Genomic DNA, 19,109 nt, shown 5'->3' with positions numbered 1-19,109 from the left:
CATTTTGGCTTGCAGGTTGGAAACAAATCCGACGAGCCTGCAACCCCGAATTTAAATCACCGAATGACGAGATAGATGCCATGTTGAAAGAGGATCGGCCTTGGGTGGGTGGGTGGTCAACAGTCTCTTTTGAGGTTGTCGATTGCCCCGCTCTTCGGTAACAATGGTATTTTAAATTCCGGTAAATAACAGGCCCAACGTTTGAAAGCTTATGGTTACAAAACCTTTCGACCTAGCGCTGAATGTCTTGTACGAACCGTCGAGCAATACCCATTTTTATACCTTTGCCAATGAAGGAATCCTAGGCATTTCTATGTAGCAAAGTAGACTATGTAGGACTAGCTATGTAAGAAAGCGGTCTACTTAGGAGCTACTACATGGCAAAGGATTCCATGTAGGCATTTCATAGCACCATCGTGGAGCTAAACGATTTTAGGAAAGCGGTATGTCACGTGAAGCTAGGCGAAATGCGCCATTGCGCCAAGGAACCCAATACATAATTAAATGGTCAATGTTTGCGTTTAAACTGTACAAAGGTGGGAATGATCTTTTTAATTTTCGAAGACCTCGGTTTTTGAACTCGCGAATGGCTAGGTTAATCCCGCTAGACAAAAAAGATAGCTAATTCGATCTGGCTAACGAGAGGGTTTGAACGCGACCTGACTAAAGTTAGCAGGTTCTTTGGATCTCCCGGTGTTCTTTTAGCAATGTATGTCCCGTGCCGTGCATAATTGATGTTCTGGCTTGTAGATCCACGGATGGTCATTGCGTTCGGGGATTGCCACCCCCTGAAAAGGCCAACAGGTCTGCGACACTTTTAAGTTCACCCAGTAATTGAGGGTTTTCGGTATTGCTGCGCCAGCGCAAGAAGTAACCTGTGAGGTCCAGAAACAGTGTTGCAGATCAGGAACAGTCGCAGCCCCAAATAAGTGTCGGAGAAACGGGCCAATGGTTGGCCGGCAGTAAGTTGACTGAAAAAACTGTTGCGCATTGCTGACGTATTTATCAATTGGCTAGCTGAAGATCACTGCCATGGATCTCACGAAACGAGTTCGTCGGTGGCAGACGCTAGGCTGCGTATTTGAGACGAGCTTGTAAAGATTATCCCAAATTGCGGGCACTCTAAGGGAGCAGGCCAAGAAAGGGATTCTCCTCCTGAATAGCTATCGGTCAGTTTGTCAGTCAGGTGGTGACAATCACACTCACCGTGCGTGTACTAACTCTTTCGATTATCTCTGATAGGATATTATTAGCTCGCCTCGCTATCCCAGGTTCTTTAAGCAGCTTAGTTCGTGGTTGGCAATTAATAACGCGACCTTGTTTTTGATCACTGCAATTAAGCTTCGTACTCCGCACTAGTCTAGATTCGGGTCCTTGGTGCAATGCTCATGGCTCCTCATTCCCAAATGCAGTATGGATGCAACCAAGAAACGATTTTTGAATTGCAAACTCTCCTAAGAGGTATATTCACAAACGTTGAGCCCTAAGGGCGGCACTCATGTTAAAAAGCTCAATAAAGGAACCTCCATCCTGTTCTAGTTAATGAGGTTGCTAGACCGTAGGTACAAATGCTGGGCATATGTTGATGTCAGTGACTGCCCACAGTCCAGAATATAATGAACATCCTTTGGGACTACCGAAGACGACTAGCAATGAAACGTTCCAATTTCGCCAGACAACCTTGTCCCTTCATTGAATGAGAGCAGAGACCGGCGTCTTCTGCATGTTGGTAAAGCGCCGAAAGCTTGGAAAAATCCTTGGTACAACTTGGACATACGTAAGTCCATCCTCCATCTTCAATATCGTCATCAATATACTTCCGGCTTTGGAAACAGTCGTGAGCAATATCATCAATTTCATCCTCGGTCACCTCCGACTCGCAGTTCCCAGATTCCAGGTGTATCATCATCCCAGAGAATGTTTTGAATGTCTGGTAGCAGCCGTAGCATTCCATGTTTCGAGGATAGCGCTTTTGCTGGTGCTGTTAGCTGGTCAGGTATCGGCTGCAAATGTCATTCATTGTTCCATTGGTATCACTGTTACTGTACCATTTGTAAACTGTTCTTGTTTCGGAAAAATTCACCACACCTCAAACAAAGGCAATGCTTTTCAACATCATGCTCTTCAAGTTGCTTTTTTGAATCACAGCAGATGTCACAGTTCGGACAGTAATGATGACACTCGACTAGGTGATCTTCAAGATCATTGTCAGTCTCGAAGTCCATTAACTGAGGACAGCTCGAACAGATATGATGGACATTAGATTCTCGAAGATGTGCATCCTTTGCGGAACCCGAAAGAAACACTCGGGAGCATCGTTCACATCACGCATGGCGACTTGTTTGTCTGCAATGATCGTAAAGAGCAGCTTCATTGCCAAAGTGCCTTTCGCAAAGAGTGCATTCGTACTGCCCATGACTGTAATCGAGATACGCGCCAAGTTTTATGGTGATTTGATTGAACAAGAACGGAGAATCTAAGTAGTGAGCGGGGTAGAGGGGTTTAATCGTATGACCCTTGGACCGCTTCAGGTGACAGGCTTCCCCGCTTGCCTGATAAATCCGCTCGCACCATACATGAGATCAAATGCCTCAAACATCACAGGCTTGAATAGGAGCAGCCGATTGTAGCCGTTATGTGCAGCGGAAGTAGGGAAAGCTTCCGGGGACCCACACCATTGAGCGATCCTATTAAACTAGTCTAGTTACATAGACTGGGTCCGGTTACTGACCAGCTGGAATCAGTGGCCCAGCTGGATGGCCCCCAATATGGATCCTGCTTGTGCAGTCATAGCCTCTCAGACCTTCGCGGTTTCAATAATGATGAACCATTACCGATCTGAATCAGCACTGGGCAGCAGTTTGTGAGTGAAACAGCTCCGTCGTCGATCCCCTAGAGAGACGAATTCATCTTCTTAAAGGTCAGTTCGTAATGAGAATCACATCAATCTCGGTGCCACCCTCGCGAAATACGCATCCATTCTCACCTTCGGCTCACCTTCTGGCCCACGGGCCATCGAAGAATTCTACTTATCACTTGTACCACAAGGGGTAAGCGCCCATAGTATCTCATGAACTCAAAGAACATTCGATTCTCTTCATCGTAGGAAAAGCCACGCTCTTCGCGAACTATTGTTTTCTTGCGAAGGCAGGGGCCTTCTGACCGTCTCTATCATATGAAAAACCACGGATTTTCTTTTAGTCTAAGAACCTTCGGGGGAGCCTAGACATCGTTAGACTAGGTAGATCCCAGGGAACACCACGGTTTCACGCGCGCTTTAAGCTCCTACGAACCAAACGATCATCCGACTATACGTATCATAAGAAAAACCACGATTTCTGTAAATCCGATCTTCTCGTGAACCCGAGGGTCCTTTGATTATCTCTGTCATAGGAAAGACCACGGTTCCGCTGTCAAGTATAGTTGGAAGCCTCGTTGCCTACTGAATTAGTTAGACTAGTCACAAAATACGCGTTATGCAGAATAGGAAAATAAAGGGGGTTATGGAGACTGACTAGGGCAAGTACATGTTGAAAACCTTTAGAGCATTACCACGCGATATCTATCATAAGCTCGATACTCGTCAGCTCGGCAGGTTAATAACACGGTTAGAGAACTTAATTCCGCTATCGCTCATTGTCCATACCCCCGTCAAGCTATATTCCCTTCTCAAGACCCTCTGGTAGGTGTGGAAACTGATACCACTCATGATTACCATATGACGCCAATCTCTTTTTTTCTATCTAGGGAAAGAGCTGGGCACTTAGCTGATACGATATAGCCCTTGCCCACCTTTCAGTAGTCTACGGGTCATCCTGAAGTGGTTCTTGGATCATCTTGCCCCTGTAGAGTTCCCCCGCACGACCCTTGTGCATTCGGAAGCGTAATCACAGTTCCCAGAGAACCATAGGGCCCCGTGAATGGACGGGTGTGGCTCCAGGATCCAAGGTAGAGAGCCCAGGAACGAACTGTCTCACTCCCAGGGGAACAAGTACAGTTCCTGGAGGACATTTAGCTCCCAGAGGCCGTGAGTATGATTCTAGGAGCGATGATTGACAGTTTCCAGTAACCATACTTCCGTTACCAGAAGACCGAGTGCTTCTGGGAGCTCAACTGTCTGCCCTGTAAGTCAAGGGCCTCATATGTAAAAAGGAGAGACTAATTTCGGCATTACTTATTTTAGAATGCGCCACAATGACGGTATCGCGCCCTCGATAGGCGTCAATCGTTAAGGTTTTGATGCTCAAAGCTGAAGTTCTATATTATATAATTTGAATAAGAGGTGGTAATTAACCATTAATTAAATTAGAGAGGGAACCCCCTTTTCTTTGCATCAATTTGTTGGCGGCCGCTTCAGACCACATCTGGTCCCTAAATCGAGCTTCTTATATCATTATAAACATTGGCCACTTAGGAGGTTCTCTTTGCTTCTTTGAACTGGTGTTGGATAGTAAAGAGGCCTAGGGAAGTTATCACGCCTGATACTTGAAGCCACGGAGACTTTTGAGCACATACTAGTTGAGAGCCCAGAAATGACCAAAACCCCGATGCGTCCGCCGAGAAAATGAACACTTTGCCCGATTCTCGAATGCGTATCCTAGTCCCATTCTAATATCCTAATAGAAAGTATATAGGTTTCGATATGTGGAATGCCAGCTTAACTCTTTTCGACGGGCACGAAATCGAAACCAACTTGACGAATGTCTACGCTCCTTGCCTCGCGATCTAGATGAAACCTATGAACGCATACTTTGCGGCATTGACGAAACATATGTTGATGATGTACGGCATGTGTTGACCGTGCTCAGCTTAGCCACCCGACCCCTTACTGCTAGTGAGTTGATCGACGCTCATGCGGTAGAACTTGGGGAAGTCCCGTATCTCGACCGTGAAGGCCGTTCTTATGAGCAAGATGATATTGTTGAAATTTGTGTTGGACTTATAGAGATCGTGGAAGTAGATGATGGTGATGGGAAATCGATCTCAATCGCTCGCATCGCCCACTTCTCCGTTCAAGAGTACCTTCAGTCAGATCACATTCGTCAACAGAAAGCAGCAAAGTTTGCTATTGAAAGAGCATCTGCTAATGCAGAAGTAGCACAAATCTGCCTAGCTTATCTGTTAAACCCAGCCCTATCGGAGGGTATCTTGGATGAGGTGAAGCTTCGAGACTTCCCACTTGCTCACTTCGCTGCTATGCATTGGTATCACTACTATCAGGCATCCCAAGAGGGAAAGGTAAAGGCCGGAGAACTTTTGTTGAGGATCTTCCAGAACGAGGCGAATTCTTTCCTTACCTGGGTCAGGTTATGCGAGGTTGACCGTCCATGGAGAACAATGATAAATTTTAAGATTGGCGTTGAGGACACAGGATCACCTTTATACTATGCATCTTTTCTGGGACTAGATGACATACTAAGGAGTATCCTAGCGAGTGATGACAGGTCTTCTGGTCTATGTAACTCAGTCAATGCCGAGGGTGGATTCTATGGCAATGCACTTCAGGCAGCATCAGGTTCAGGCCACAAAGAGGTGGTACAGCTGCTGCTGGATCAAGGCGCCGAAGTGAACGCCCAGGGTGGATTCTACGGCAATGCACTTCAGGCAGCATCAGGCGAAGGTCACAAAGAGGTGGTCCAACTGCTGCTGGATCAAGGTGCCGAAGTGAACGCCCAGGGTGGAGCATATGGCAATGCACTTCAGGCAGCATCATTTTCGGGTCATAAAGAGGTGGTCCAACTACTGTTACATCAAGGTGCCGAAGTGAACGCCCAGGGTGGAGCATATGGCAATGCACTTCAGGCAGCATCATGTTCGGGCCACAAAGAGCTGATCCAACTACTGCTAAATCAAGGTGCCGACGTGGACGCCCAGGGTGGCAAGTATGGCAATGCACGTAACATTGGGGGTGAATTGACAATTCATGGTGTGCTGTTTCATTGAGCATCCTACAGAGCACGCCTCCGTCTAGCTGCAACTGGCTCTACTCACCGGGATTGATATAAATCATCAATCTAACCGAAGTCGAACGAACTGGAGCAAGCTGGGAGTAAAAGAAGAGAAAATGAGGTTGAGTGAGAAAAGGAGGTTGAGGGAGAAAAGGAGGTTGAGGGAGAAAAGGAGGTTGAGGGAGAAAAGGAGGTTGAGGGAGAAGAGGAGATTAAGGGAAAAGAGGAGATTGAGGGAAAAGAGGAGGATTGCTATATCTATATTGGTGGGAATCAATCACCTCTGATATGTAAATTTTATATCGCTAAGCCAAATTAACATTTAATCAGGTAGGCCGAAGCATAGAGAAAAGTCGCGTGGATCAAAATTTACTCAGTCCACTTTCGTTTCTTAGGCGATTGCCGCCTAGGGCGCCAACAATGTGTGTCCACGAGATGGTAGGTAAGCTCCTCCAGGCTTCTAAAGCTTGTGGAGCAGGCTGGATGCTTGCAGTTGAAATCAAATTTGAGTCCTTTCAAATGATTTTCAATGTGGGAGTGCCATTGTGGTAGTGAAAGGATGAATTGAAACATCCTCTTTAACGGTTTCTCTCTCTTGGCACCTAGGCAAAACGGACATAGCCCTGGCTTTATCGGTGCGTTCCGAAAGATCATGGGATCACAACGAAGCAAATCGCCTGGATTATCAAGATGCTCCTGGCAATGACTCTCCCATTCTGATTCATTGGTAACCCATACGTCGCATTCAAAGCACATTTGCGCAAATCCGTGGGTGGACTTGTAATTCCTTGAGTAGCAACGGTAGAGATGTAACCATTTTCGGTGATCCTTGAATCTGTATTAAGTTAGTGATAGAAAAATCATATCTTCCCATCAAAGCTCGACATACTCTTCGATAGACCTTCCACAGAGACAGACCTGGCCTAGAGGGCTAAGGCTATCGCGGTATGAAATGGTGTCTGTCTCACTGCAGAGAGACTCTAATGCCTACAAAGTTCTTCTTCCATCTATACTCCGGAGGCTGAGCTTACAAGGCAACGTGCTAGCCAAGAAGTCTCTATAAGGCATTACCTTTCTCCGGTAGTGGAACATGGTTTCAGTGTAAATACTTCCATATTGCCTCCCTGATTGCGCCTGGACCTTTCGAAGCTCTTCATTATAGAGGCTCCGTTTCTCATTATAGACCCTCTTTTGTTTGAGTTGGATTTTGTGTTTTTCTTCCGGCGAAGAGTCTGAGAGCATCAAACTCAACTTTGCCATGATTTGGTCAAGAGCATAAACATCTTCTCTGGCCAGAAATTCATACTCAGCTTTTGCAGGAAGGAGCTGCGATAAAGAGGAGTTGCGGTAAAGACCCATTCCCCGACGATTCTGGATGTGTTCTTGTCGGCTGGCAATTCCGAGATAGTTTGCTGGTCCATCAACCTCACTGAGAGGATGCGCGTATGACTTTCCATACGTGTTCCGATTGGTCTGCCCAGCGAACTTCATTCTTACAGATTCGGAATATGTCTTGTCTAGTTTATCATCAGCTATCCTGTGAGCCTATACTCGAAATAAACCCGTACCTGCTTGCTGTAAGGCCCATCTTCGACACGCCCGAACAGTGATATTCAGCGTGTAGCCACTTCTATGGCCTAGATTAACCAAGGCCTTACCGAAGGAATCCGCTCCTCTAGCATGGCCTTTGAAATTCTCGACATTATGCTCAAGATATTGGCGAAAAACCGGTAGATCGCGCATTTCTTGCCGGACATGAATCACCTCAAGGATCTTATCCTCCGAAGGACCGGCTTTCTCATGCATTCCGACAGCATCTAGGATCTCGCTCACTGAACCGTAATCTCTGAAAGCTTTGTCTGCGGTTGCCATTGGTAAAAAGAATGTCAAAAGGTTTAGAAATATAGGCACTTCCTCGGCGTATACATCGTAGAATGCGTGCTTAGGGATCTCCCATTTTGTCTTTCGCCAATATCCTTTCACAAATTCGCGCTCGTAGGTGAGAACAAGCATGATCATATTTTCCACAACCTCGATTGTGAGTTCGAAATGCTGATGCAGTCAGCTTCAAGCATAGGCTTCTTTCTCCTTATTTGGACATACCTTATAACAGGCAGCCATCACGCGGGCTTCCAAGTCAACATCCTCGCTCTCCTCCCCGATCTCCCGGGCTCCGTGTCTCCGAGCGGTTGATTCATGAACCTCCCCTGTGCGCGCAGAGGTAAAGCAATATAGGAGCATCGCAGCACTTAGCTGGACTCTGGCCCGATCGGCAGGGTTCCCACGATACTCATGGTGGTCTCGACACCATAATTGAGTCATCAAGATGATCAAATCATTTGGGGATACACCGCCATCTTTGTTCATTTGCTCAGTTGAGAGAGGGACCTTGATTCTTAATTCTCCCACGATATACTATCTAGTATTAGCCCTGACTTCTTTAAAAGATGCTAGTACAAACTTCATTAATTGTAGTCCTTGTGGCTGGTGGGAATTCAAAGTTTCTTTTTCTCTTCATACCAGTGGCAAATTTCCTAAAAAACCCTTGAATCGTCTCGACTGTAGGCCGTTCTTCGATCCGACCGTTCATTCCTCTTGCAACCCACTCGAGAAAAGCCCTGCAAGTTCTGATGTCCGGTGGAATAACGGCCTGTGGATGTAATTTGACAAAACTACGGATAGAGGCACAATTCAGCAATTTGCTTCTCTGCTCCTGGGCTGAGACTTACTCGTCAAAGATGAGTAACGTGTCACTGTAACCAGATTCTGTGCGTGGCAGCACTGCCCGCTGGATCTCATTGTTACTATGCTCCCCGAAATCTACAACATTGGCCATATATTTCAATGTTGGGTCATGCTTGGTACGCATTTTGCTCGTGACAAAGCGAGGCTGGGTTGATAAAGCAAGGCTGGAGAAATGAAAACGGAGGGGAAAAGAAGGGTACTTGTAGCTTTTCTGGTCATGATGAAAATGTACCTTTTGCTGTACGGGCTGAATATTCGGGTGAGGAATATTCAGGTGGGTGAATATCCGCCCTGAGTACACTGAATAGAGCGGCGAGCCGCCCACGCCCGAACCGTGAGCGCTAGGTGACCACCACCTTAGACTTGCTGTTGTATGTTTTTCTTTTTTTTTTTAAATTTCTTCTTAAAAATCTCATTTGTTTGGAGTATGCTAATTAATACTGCTGTTCCTGCTAGAGACTTAGCCTCATGGTGCCTTTTCTAGCATTCTCTTACTGACCGTCTTTTCATCATTCGGAGGCCATGATCTATCATCAACTGAGCTGTAGACAAAATATCCTCGTTGATGATTGACAAATAGGTACACATTGGCATGCAATTTGACAAGCCCATGAACTTTGACTTCCAATGTCTTAAATCTCCTCACGAATTTGACCGGGGATTTTTTCTGTTAGGATCGGGGCCACCCATAGCTTCAACTTTAGAGAGAGCGGCAAGAAAGTCTAATAAGATGGCAGAGTTAAAAGCTTTTACTCGCACAGAAAGGATCTCATAGATGTATCCTAAATATGTCTTAATATTTCCTTATACACGTCATAAATACAATTTGGGTATGATAACGGTTTACAAATGTGGACAATCCCTGGGAGAAACATATTCGGAGGCTCTTGATTCACGCTACGTGTCACTGTGAGCGTGCAGTATTTGCACCTATTTTATTTCAATTCCCTGCTGGTAGATCTTCCCTGCACGCAACGAGTCACTCGTTGTGGTCCCAACTACAATTTAGAGGTATATTCGGGGTATCTTCCGTAACGTTAAGGATGATGATGTCACTCCTTTATGGCTGAAGCTGGAAGCGTCTTCTGGCCATATATGACCGAAAAAGCCCTTATGGAAACGTGGAACTTGTGCCAATTATAAGTATGGAGATTATAGCATGAAAGTTCTCACCAATTCTAGTCAGTGGTGGCCAAATTGTAGTAACAACTTCGGAATCAAATAGATTTTCAGAACTCTAATACCTAGGTATCTCGTACAACAGGACAAGTAGTCATAACGAAAAGTCAATTATAGAATTATATGACCACCTGAGACCCTATTATTGAGAGCGAAGTATCTATATATTGGCATTGTTTGTAAACTGCCGGATCTTCGAGAACAAGAAGAAAAGGGACGGATATAATGGAAACGATGAGCATGATACCCAATGCGCTTGTGACCAGTGATTCAATGATCAAGAAAAGGATATTCCGCAATTCAGTATTGGACAGGCTGACTGACTTCGGCCTTCTTGTCCGATTCTACCGCGGACGTTTGACTCATGCTTTCTTTGGCGCTCTTTTCGTAAGGCTTCTCCATAGCAAGCGCCTTCAAGCTCCTGTCTTCATGGGATTGCAAGCTACCCTCCTCATTGCTGCTATGATTCTGCTCGCTGCTCTCTCTAAGCTGTATTTGATTGGGATCAAGTTGATCCGTTCGCCGGGTGACTTTGCGAGTCCGGATACACCACGCGATACCGAGTACCGTTGTCGTAAACCAAAGCAACATGTTGATCAAATCAATCCAGATAGCGGCATGCATACGGGCAGTCGAGTTTGCCGCATGTTGGTATTCTCCTTTCACATTGGGGGAATATATGGTCCCAAAGACACCGACCTGGGCCAGCCAGAGCACAAACAAGACTCCGTCCCAAGCCGACCACGCGACATGCGTCACTGTCACGAAGCAGTGTACAATACACGTTATTGCTGAGAGCGCGACAACAAACTCAGCATACACCCATTCTGAATTAGCGTGTTGCTTAGTCTTGGTTGCGCGGGCCAGATCAACACCGTAGAGGCCGGCAACCGTCACGGCGAGAACGAATTGCAGAGTACGGAGGGCAGCGCGGGTGAAGAGGCCGCAAACTCCGCTCTTATGCCAGTACTGGTCGATCATTTGGTGTGTGAATTCAGCTATTTTGACGAATGAAAAAAAGGCCTCCCGTGGTAAGCATGCGAATCCTCGTAAAAGCGGACGAAAGGAGTTTTAGTAACCATCCAGCTCGACCTCGGGGCTCTGGTGTCTTAAAAAGGCAAATGAATGTTCGAAAATATCGAACACAGCGAAGTACGCGGCGTAACTTTGGAGAAACTAAAATAAAGACCTTACTCTTCACTTAGTCGGGTACATAGCCATTTCAGGTATTTTCCCCGTATTCGTAACTGGCACAGTGGGGCCAATCCAACAATTCGGGAAACGCCAATTTCCAAATATAAACTTTGCGTGGTTCCAATCTTGCTGTCGCTCTTTTGCTGAAACTAGGATCAAAAAGGCCCAAGTTTATTGGTTTAGAGACCGAATAGCCTTTTTTTAGGCGACGGAAGTTGATCTTATATGTAACCATCTCCACTATTGCTTTAGTCCTTTCTTAAAGACCTTTATCTCTTCGAGACTAGAGCACATTCGATCGCGAAGCACAGCAAGCCATTGTCGGAGTATCTGGAGGCAGCGATACCATAATAATGACCGACACAATTTCTTCTGTTGCTGATGACTATATGGAACAGCCTCCACCATACGAGGTCATAAATGGTGTAAGCAGCTGGCTCAGCGAGCACGACGGGGCAAGTTCGTCTGCTGTGCCCCCACGCCCTGATGTGCCACGCTCTGATGTGCCATTCCCGGATATATCACTGGCTTGCGATGGCCGCGTGAACGTGTGTGTCGAGTCTAGGTTCAGCCAGAATCTAGAATGGCTGATGGGTCACCAACCCGCCGAGGTGCCACAGGCCGAGGGAGACTCAACCCCATCTCCACCTTATTCAACTTTTGGACTTCGTCTCAACATTGTTATTCAGGTGGTTGGTAGTCGTGGCGATGTCCAGCCTTTTGTGGCTATTGGCACAGCTTTACAGAAACATGGCCATCGCGTGCGGCTAGCGACACATGCCACGTTTGAGAAATTTGTTAAAGAGGCCGGTCTGGAGTTCTATCCTATCGGTGGTGATCCTGTTGAACTGATGGCATACATGGTGCGCAATCCTGGCCTGATACCAAGCATGAAGAGCCTCCGGGTAGGAGATATTCAAAAGAAACGTGCCACGATTGTGGAGATCTTACACGGCTGCTGGCGATCATGTTTAGAACCAGATGCTAATGATAAAAAACCCTTTGTGGCGGATGCGATTATTGCAAACCCACCGAGTTTTGCCCACATACATTGTGCCCAAGCTCTTGGGATTCCCATTCATCTCATGTTTACGATGCCCTGGACAAGCACCAGGGCTTTTCACCATCCCCTTGCGAACTTGAAGTATTCCGGGAACGACCTGTCTTTGGGTAATCTAATATCCTATCATTTTGTGGAATGGATGACATGGCAAGGGTTAGTCATTAATCGTCTCCAGTAGCACAAATGAGTGATTTCTAACTTGTGCCAGACTAGGAGATCTGATTAATGCATGGCGAAAAGATACACTAGATTTAGACCCTATCCCTGCCACAGAAGGTCCAAGCTTGCTAGAAACACTCAAGGTGCCTTTCACATACTGTTGGTCACCCGCTCTGGTTCCAAAGCCCAGTGATTGGGGATCAAATATAGGCAAGTCTACCCGCTCTGTTTCATTTCAAATGCACTGACTTTATAGATGTTTGCGGCTTTTTCTTTCGTGAAACAGTGTCATACACACCACCAGCAGATCTTAACGCATTTTTGCGCGCTGGTACACCACCAGTCTATATCGGATTTGGAAGCATCGTACTCGACGACGTCACAGAAGCCATGTCCATCGTACTAGAAGCTATCCAGACGACTGGAGCACGGGCTATAATTGCTGGCGGATGGAGTGATTTGCAAGGCGAAGGGAACTCTAGCGTCTATTACATTGGAGACTGTCCGCATGAGTGGCTGTTCCAGCATGTAGCTGCTGTTGTGCATCACGGCGGCGCCGGCACTACTGCATGTGGGCTACGGAATGGTAAACCCACCACTATTATACCTTTCTTCGGAGAGTGAGTATAAAATTGATCTTTGCCTTCAAAAGATTCCGTTAATTAATGATTGAGATTGTGCAGCCAACCGTTTTGGGGCAATATGGTGGCCGCCGCAGGAGCCGGCCCAGAGCCCATTCCCTACAATAGCCTCACCGCAGAGAAGTTGGCCGACGCTATTGCCTACTGTCTCACTCCACATGCTGCTATTGTGGCACAGTCTATCGCGGATAAAATTAACCGAGAAACAGGTGTCACTGCGGCAGTCGATTCCTTCCATGCACATCTCCCACGACAGCAGATGGCATGTGACCTGCTTCAGGGGGAGACAGCAGTTTGGAAGATAAAAAGACGCGGAAGAGCGATAAAATTATCTACAGCTGCTGTATTGGCTCTTAAAAGCCAGAATTATTTGCAGGATGGGCATCTTACACGGTAAATCAGTCCCCAGTAAGCACGACTATAATATCATAAATAATTGATCAACAACAGATATCAGAGCAAGCCTTTTACCATCACTATCAAGCGATGGGAGCCGATTACAGCCATTATTTCTGCAACATTGTCGATCATCTCAGGCATGGCTGATGCATCAGCTGGCGTTTTCATTGAACCATACAAAGAATACAAACGTCTCCGATTCAGTCAAGGTGACGAAACATCTGTCTTCGCTTTATCAACCATATCTGGGAGTTTTCCAGCAACTCAACCAGTGATATCAAAAATAACAGCCTCCTCGCTTGACATCATCCCCAAAACTGAGCCCAACGAGCCAGATTACGCAAAGCGAATGGCACTCGCCTCTGCAATTAGTCTCGGAAAGTTTCTAGGCCGATCCTCTCGTGGCGCATTCGTCGATCTACCTCTAGCGGCAGTAGAAGGATTGCAGGCAGTTCCTCGATTATATGGCGAAGAGGTAAGAACGCATGACATAGTACGGGACTGGAGAAGCGGCGCCATCGTGGGGTGGTCTACCTTTGCACACGGCATATATGAAGGGTTCACAGATATTTTCATGCATACATACCAGGGGAAGAAGAAGCAGGGCGCCCTTGGAGTGGCTAAGGGGCTTACCAAAGGCTTGGCTAGCCTGACTTTTAAAACAGGAGCGGCAACGATAGGACTCGTTGCATATCCGAATCAGGGCCTTTATCGTTCACTGCGGGCTTCGATGCGAGAGGGAGTTGCGAAACGAATCGAAGAGGCGAGTTGGGCGGAGTCGGAGTGGATTTCCAGTACAGGAGGCTGTTTGTCAGTGGATGTAGCAGAGGTCTGTTTGCTGTATCAAGTTTTCTTGTTGACCAGAGAGAAGACGCAGAGTCGAGGGCGTCGGCTCTTTAATTGATTTCCTGGAAGGAGGCGGGAACATGCGCGGCATAAAATTGGAATATGTTTTCGCCCATGGATATTCTTTTAATATTATCTATAGAAGTAGATCTGACATATAGTTACCATATATTGCAATATGACATTTGACCGAAAGGCGCCGATAGTGGCATAGCGGTAACTTGTGCTGGTACAATGTATCATCATAAACAGAACCCACGCGTGGTAAAAATGATTTGCAAGAATGAAAATATTGCAGGGGAATAACTTTCCATTTGAACATTCCCCCAAGATAAATGGATGTCAAATTCACTGGTATTTGACCATACTTCCAGCAATGTTCAATTTTGAATTTGTCTTCTTGTTACTTCTGACGTTGCATGGGGCGGGAAGTGGACAATTTAGTGATTGAAAACATCCATGGCTATCCACTGCTGTTGCAGTACAAATTATTCACTCGCGGCTTTCAGTGTAGTGCTCTAGGGTAGGCCGTTCGTATGTTGAGTGGGGAATGTAGATGCATTTGTTTTGCTCCGGCCTGTTTCACGTCTCATTTAGATCGGACCCTATAATCTTGATTGCACATTTTACCTTCTATGTTGTGATGATGAAATTCCGTTCCCCTAGTAGATCTCTTCGATCTTAGTCTCCCTATCTTTTGCATTAGTAACAAATAAGCCCACAAAGACAGAACCCCCTTACTATCCTTGCATGGTTCTCATTCGGTTATCATGCACATGTGACCCTGTGAGGCCTACAGGCATTTTATGACAATTCAAAATACACGACAAAGAGAACCATTGTTCTGCTGCACAAATGACTCACTCCCCACACAGTGGTGGCACCACAAGAGGTTTTCCGGGTCATATTTTTGCTTGATTGACAGGATTCGGGGATAATTTGGTCCCCAGAATGCCCACTGCCAGTCGGGCTCCCAAGAATTAGCCTTTAGTTGGCTGTCAGTATTGGATCCCGCGGATACATTGCAGGCGTATGCAGAGAAGGGTAATTCGTACCTCATTGTAGTACACTCCAGAATCTGGGGCAAGCTGTCGCATGGCATATCCAGAACTATTAGTCACGCCCGCAATAGCCTTTTCGGCAGCAGAAACAGGCAACAGATCATTCCATTGGACACTGCTAATCAAGTGAACAGCAGAATTCCTCCAAGCCGGGTTCATGGAATTGTCGACTGGCTTGTGACTGATGGTCATGGTTCCCGAAAGAGACGGGTTAGAGACTCCATTCTATCGCGCCGAAAGCTGTCTTAGCATCTACATTACAGCACATCATAGAGTGAGCTTACCGCAAAGGCTTCGTTTCTCTCTCCAATAATCTCAAGAGTCTTTGCAAGTGAATCGGTATCTTCAACTGCCTTGCGAGGAAGGAGTCGGGTTGCGCGGGCCCCACGGTTAATACCGGCATCCCCGCCTGACGGGGCAATCTTCTCAATAGTATACCAAACAGGCAACCATGAAGATAATATTGAAGACTCAACGCTCTCGTTGTGTCTTAGGACGTGTTTCGTAAGTGGGCCGATCATGCGGCTGATCGAGCTAGTGTTAGTCGTGTTGAGCTGGAACATCGTGTACTGGAAGCTGTAAGGCAGACAACCAGCAGTGTAATAGCCCATCACTCCTGCATCTTGAAGATTGACCATTTCCTTGTGAATACTGGCAATAAGCTTCCACCATGTCTTCCCGGATGTTCCACTACGTGCACTTATGGAAACTGTAGCGGTGGATAGCGACGGCATAAGGTACACGTTTACTGTAAGGCTCAGAATAACACCAAATGTGCTGCCACCTCCACCCCGGATGGCCCAGAAGAGGTCCTTGTTATGGCATTCATTGGCTGTGATGAGATCGCCGTTGGGGGTGACGATACTGGCTTCGATAATATTATCAGCGCCCATACCGTACGTTCCAGTCAACACACCGTGACCACCCCCAGTTGCCCATCCAGCAACACCAACATCCTGGTAGACTGTTAGGGCGCACGAAACCTTCAAATAAAAGCATATTGTATCCTTACCGCGTTGGTTCCAGTGACAGCCGTCAGATTGCGCTTGGCTAGCTGGTCAAGAAGCTCACCATCTTGAATCCCAGCGCCAACAGTTGCTGCCAGGTGACTCTTAGCGGAGCTGCAGTTTGAAGGCTTGAAAGACTGATGGATTTTGAGCTGTTTCATGTGGTGCGTCCAGATTCTAAATGGGTCAGCTATGCATTATCTCATCTGCCCAAGGTAATACCACATACGATAAACTTCCACGGGCAGAGCTAGAAGGGCATAAGTCAGATTAGCTGTATGCTCATAATTAATTTTGATTAGACTCACCTCTTCTCCGGGTTATGTCCAGTATTCTTGATGTTGAGCCTCACATTGTGCTTCTTTGCAAACTGCAAAGTAGCAGTCACATGCTCCGCTGTGGTCGCATTCACAACATAGGGAGACAGATATCCCAGAGAACATCCCTTAGCACCCGCATTCGGATCCCCAGAGACACTGGTTCCATTGGGATAGATTGGAGTGCAGCTACTATTAGACCATAAGGGATCAGACACCGTCACCGGATTGGACGAGTGATACTCCGAGTTAGACCAATTCTTGAGCAGATATTCACAAGCAGATGGACTGTAATTTGGCTCTGATCTGTAGCAGACCGAGCCAGGAGGAATTGTCTTGATCAAACGACCCGAGACAGTCACATTCAATGCCGACCAGCTTGCGTCCGAGGGCCAGCAGGGATCTGACGGAGCCTAAGTTTGCATCAACAATCGCATTTCACTTTCACTTTCAGGAAGGCAAGCGGTCTTACACATTTGCATTGCGGGCTAGTAGCCGCTATCACGCTGTGTGCTAGTAGCCATACGGGCAAGAGGTGGAGAAAGCGCATGGTGCAGACTGTTTCGATAAAAATTGAGCTGTTCAATCCTTGCCAAAATTGATGGACCATTAGATAGCAACAAAGAGCCTTTAAATACCCATATAACCCCTTAATCGTATTCGTGTCTTCAATTATTTGGTTTGTGCCTACGTCTGTTCGTCGTGACATCATTAATACAAGAAAGACCCTAGATACTAAAAGGGGCCAGTCCACCCATTCGATAGTCGGAGGATTGTAGCCCCACATTGATGCTATAGCCTCGTTCCAGGGTCTGATATTGATTTCTTCAAGACATTACCCGTCTGTGGAGTCTTCACGCTGCTACACTACCATAAAATGTACGTATTGACCCGCAACTAATCTACGACACCTGTGCCGGTGTGAAAATCCAGACTTAGGTCCGTAGGTTTGACTGTTCGTGAAAATGCAAAATAGTCTATTCCCCTAACCAGCTTCAAACCAGGCATCATAATTTTTTTATTCAAGCTACTAAATCTGTAAGGACCTACGCCATAGTCTGAAGGAGCGCTAATATGAAAGAATACTAATTACCATCAACAGTGGCCAGGTGACTATTCTGAAAAACCTATACTTTTTCTATTATTGGTGTTCTTTATTCAGGACTCCCCAAGGAAATTCAAATAATCCATCCTCACACGCGTTATCTTTGGAACACACCAACAGGGTCGTTACTGTGCCATAGCGCCAACTTGGTTTCACATCTCACGCAATAGTGATTAACATCCTGTAGTGATCTCATGAAGTATGGAATACATCCAATGCAGCAGCAGAAACATAAAAAAGCCGACCAGCTACTAATTGAGAACTTGTGTAAGCTAAATTCTCATATTAAATTAGGGCTAAATCGATCGTTTCTCATGATTTACGGTCCAGGGCAATCTCTAAGGGTAGGGCTTATAGAAGAAACACATACCGTGCAGTAGTCCTCTTCACTGCTTCAATTAGAGTCATAATACGCTCTCAACAGACCGGATACTCAACGAGGGTGGAAGAATTTGTGAGAAATTGAAGGGGATTTAGAAGTGATCTGGGTATATCTTGGGGCCTCAGCTAGGTATAGCTTAGATTTTTGAGATTTTTTTGAGAGCCGATTCTGGAGTTCGATCGCGGTGGACGAAGAGAGCTGGTCCATATTGGAGTATGCCGGCGGAGCAGCAATTTCTTTTGAAGCAGCTATGCATTGAAGCCCTTGTGTCCCTAGGTGGAATAAACCGTAATCAATTCAATCTAGAAGGGCACAAGAATTAGGTCCCGGTAGTCCGTGGGTCGATCTCTTCTTTGCATCAAACGTCAGCAGGTTCCGGGAGTAAATTCGTTTCGAGTTTAGTCGTATTTTTATTATGCAAGAAGCGAAGCGCCGCATTAACCTGTCTCTTAAACATAGTTCAATTACCTACAATTCAGTGTACATTTACCAAGTAATATCCAATGAAGCTTTAGAAGTTTTGAGAGGTCGCTCATATGGACATGAATTCTTGCCTTCCAAATTGAAGTGCCAGGTATGTGGCGAGAGAGAATTCACGGGCCTGGCGGCAAGGTTACCACTTTCGGATAGGTATGCGGATGGCAAGCGGTCCGCTAATTTTCCGAATACGTGTGGAGTATATATCCAGAAGCATACTCCTTCAACAATATTGCCTCATTGTTCGTGTTGGACAATCCGGATCTCTACATCCACTCGTTTGATAAAGTTGGAATCGGCGTGGCCGTCCTGAGTCTAGAGTGGATCTAGGTTCCGGTACTATGCAACGTAGTTTATCTACCCTCCCTGAAGAGATGGTAATACTGCTAGGGTTTTTGCCTTTCCTAAAATACCTACAGTAAATCACGTTCTAGATTTCACTATCAATGGATAGTGTTTGTTGCTAGTTGATGTCAATGCCCTGTTGGTAGGTCTTTGCCTGTACACAACGATTCAATCACTACGTTCCAACATAATGTGTGCCTCGGCGTATTGAGGTAGCCCGCGTAGCAATGATCCTCTCGTA

At 46.2% G+C, this 19,109-nt stretch overlaps 6 protein-coding genes across 6 annotated transcripts; 2 read left to right on the top strand and 4 right to left on the bottom strand.

Annotated features, from left to right (window-relative positions):
• Positions 1 to 1,633: 1,633 nt before the first annotated feature.
• On the bottom strand, positions 1,634 to 1,954 carry N7529_000940 (putative C2H2 finger domain protein; the record flags this gene model as incomplete). Its single annotated transcript, XM_057236471.1, has 1 exon — positions 1,634 to 1,954. One exon carries the CDS (start codon positions 1,952 to 1,954, stop codon positions 1,634 to 1,636), a length of 321 nt encoding a protein of 106 aa, XP_057103274.1.
• Positions 1,955 to 4,564: 2,610 nt separating this feature from the next.
• On the top strand, positions 4,565 to 5,943 carry N7529_000939 (ankyrin repeat domain-containing protein; the record flags this gene model as incomplete). Its single annotated transcript, XM_057236470.1, has 2 exons — positions 4,565 to 4,592; positions 4,628 to 5,943. 2 exons carry the CDS (start codon positions 4,565 to 4,567, stop codon positions 5,941 to 5,943), a joined length of 1,344 nt encoding a protein of 447 aa, XP_057103273.1.
• A 374-nt stretch (positions 5,944 to 6,317) lies between these two features.
• Positions 6,318 to 8,817, bottom strand: N7529_000938 (Zinc finger C2H2; the record flags this gene model as incomplete). The annotated part of the gene is made up of 7 exons (XM_057236469.1): positions 6,318 to 6,783; positions 6,838 to 6,907; positions 6,980 to 7,465; positions 7,517 to 8,000; positions 8,052 to 8,363; positions 8,410 to 8,620; positions 8,678 to 8,817. The coding sequence occupies 7 exons, from the start codon at positions 8,815 to 8,817 to the stop codon at positions 6,318 to 6,320; spliced, it is 2,169 nt and encodes a 722-aa protein (XP_057103272.1).
• A 1,355-nt stretch (positions 8,818 to 10,172) lies between these two features.
• Positions 10,173 to 10,853, bottom strand: N7529_000937 (MARVEL domain-containing protein; the record flags this gene model as incomplete). Its single annotated transcript, XM_057236468.1, has 1 exon — positions 10,173 to 10,853. The coding sequence occupies one exon, from the start codon at positions 10,851 to 10,853 to the stop codon at positions 10,173 to 10,175; it is 681 nt and encodes a 226-aa protein (XP_057103271.1).
• Positions 10,854 to 11,419: 566 nt separating this feature from the next.
• N7529_000936 (glycosyltransferase) lies at positions 11,420 to 14,232 on the top strand (the record flags this gene model as incomplete). Its single annotated transcript, XM_057236467.1, has 5 exons — positions 11,420 to 12,282; positions 12,338 to 12,477; positions 12,545 to 12,908; positions 12,972 to 13,322; positions 13,380 to 14,232. The coding sequence occupies 5 exons, from the start codon at positions 11,420 to 11,422 to the stop codon at positions 14,230 to 14,232; spliced, it is 2,571 nt and encodes an 856-aa protein (XP_057103270.1).
• Positions 14,233 to 14,988: 756 nt separating this feature from the next.
• On the bottom strand, positions 14,989 to 17,109 carry N7529_000935 (FAD-dependent oxidoreductase; the record flags this gene model as incomplete). Its single annotated transcript, XM_057236466.1, has 6 exons — positions 14,989 to 15,159; positions 15,230 to 15,460; positions 15,520 to 16,191; positions 16,248 to 16,419; positions 16,551 to 16,962; positions 17,034 to 17,109. 6 exons carry the CDS (start codon positions 17,107 to 17,109, stop codon positions 14,989 to 14,991), a joined length of 1,734 nt encoding a protein of 577 aa, XP_057103269.1.
• Between the last annotated feature and the right edge of the window lie 2,000 nt (positions 17,110 to 19,109).

This window comes from Penicillium soppii, assembly GCF_028829465.1.
Source record: "Penicillium soppii strain IBT 18220 chromosome Unknown utg000001l, whole genome shotgun sequence".
Classification (NCBI taxonomy): Eukaryota; Fungi; Ascomycota; class Eurotiomycetes; order Eurotiales; family Aspergillaceae; genus Penicillium; species Penicillium soppii.
The sequence above is the reverse complement of the archived record's forward strand: the minus strand, read 5'-3'. Positions and strand labels throughout refer to the sequence as shown.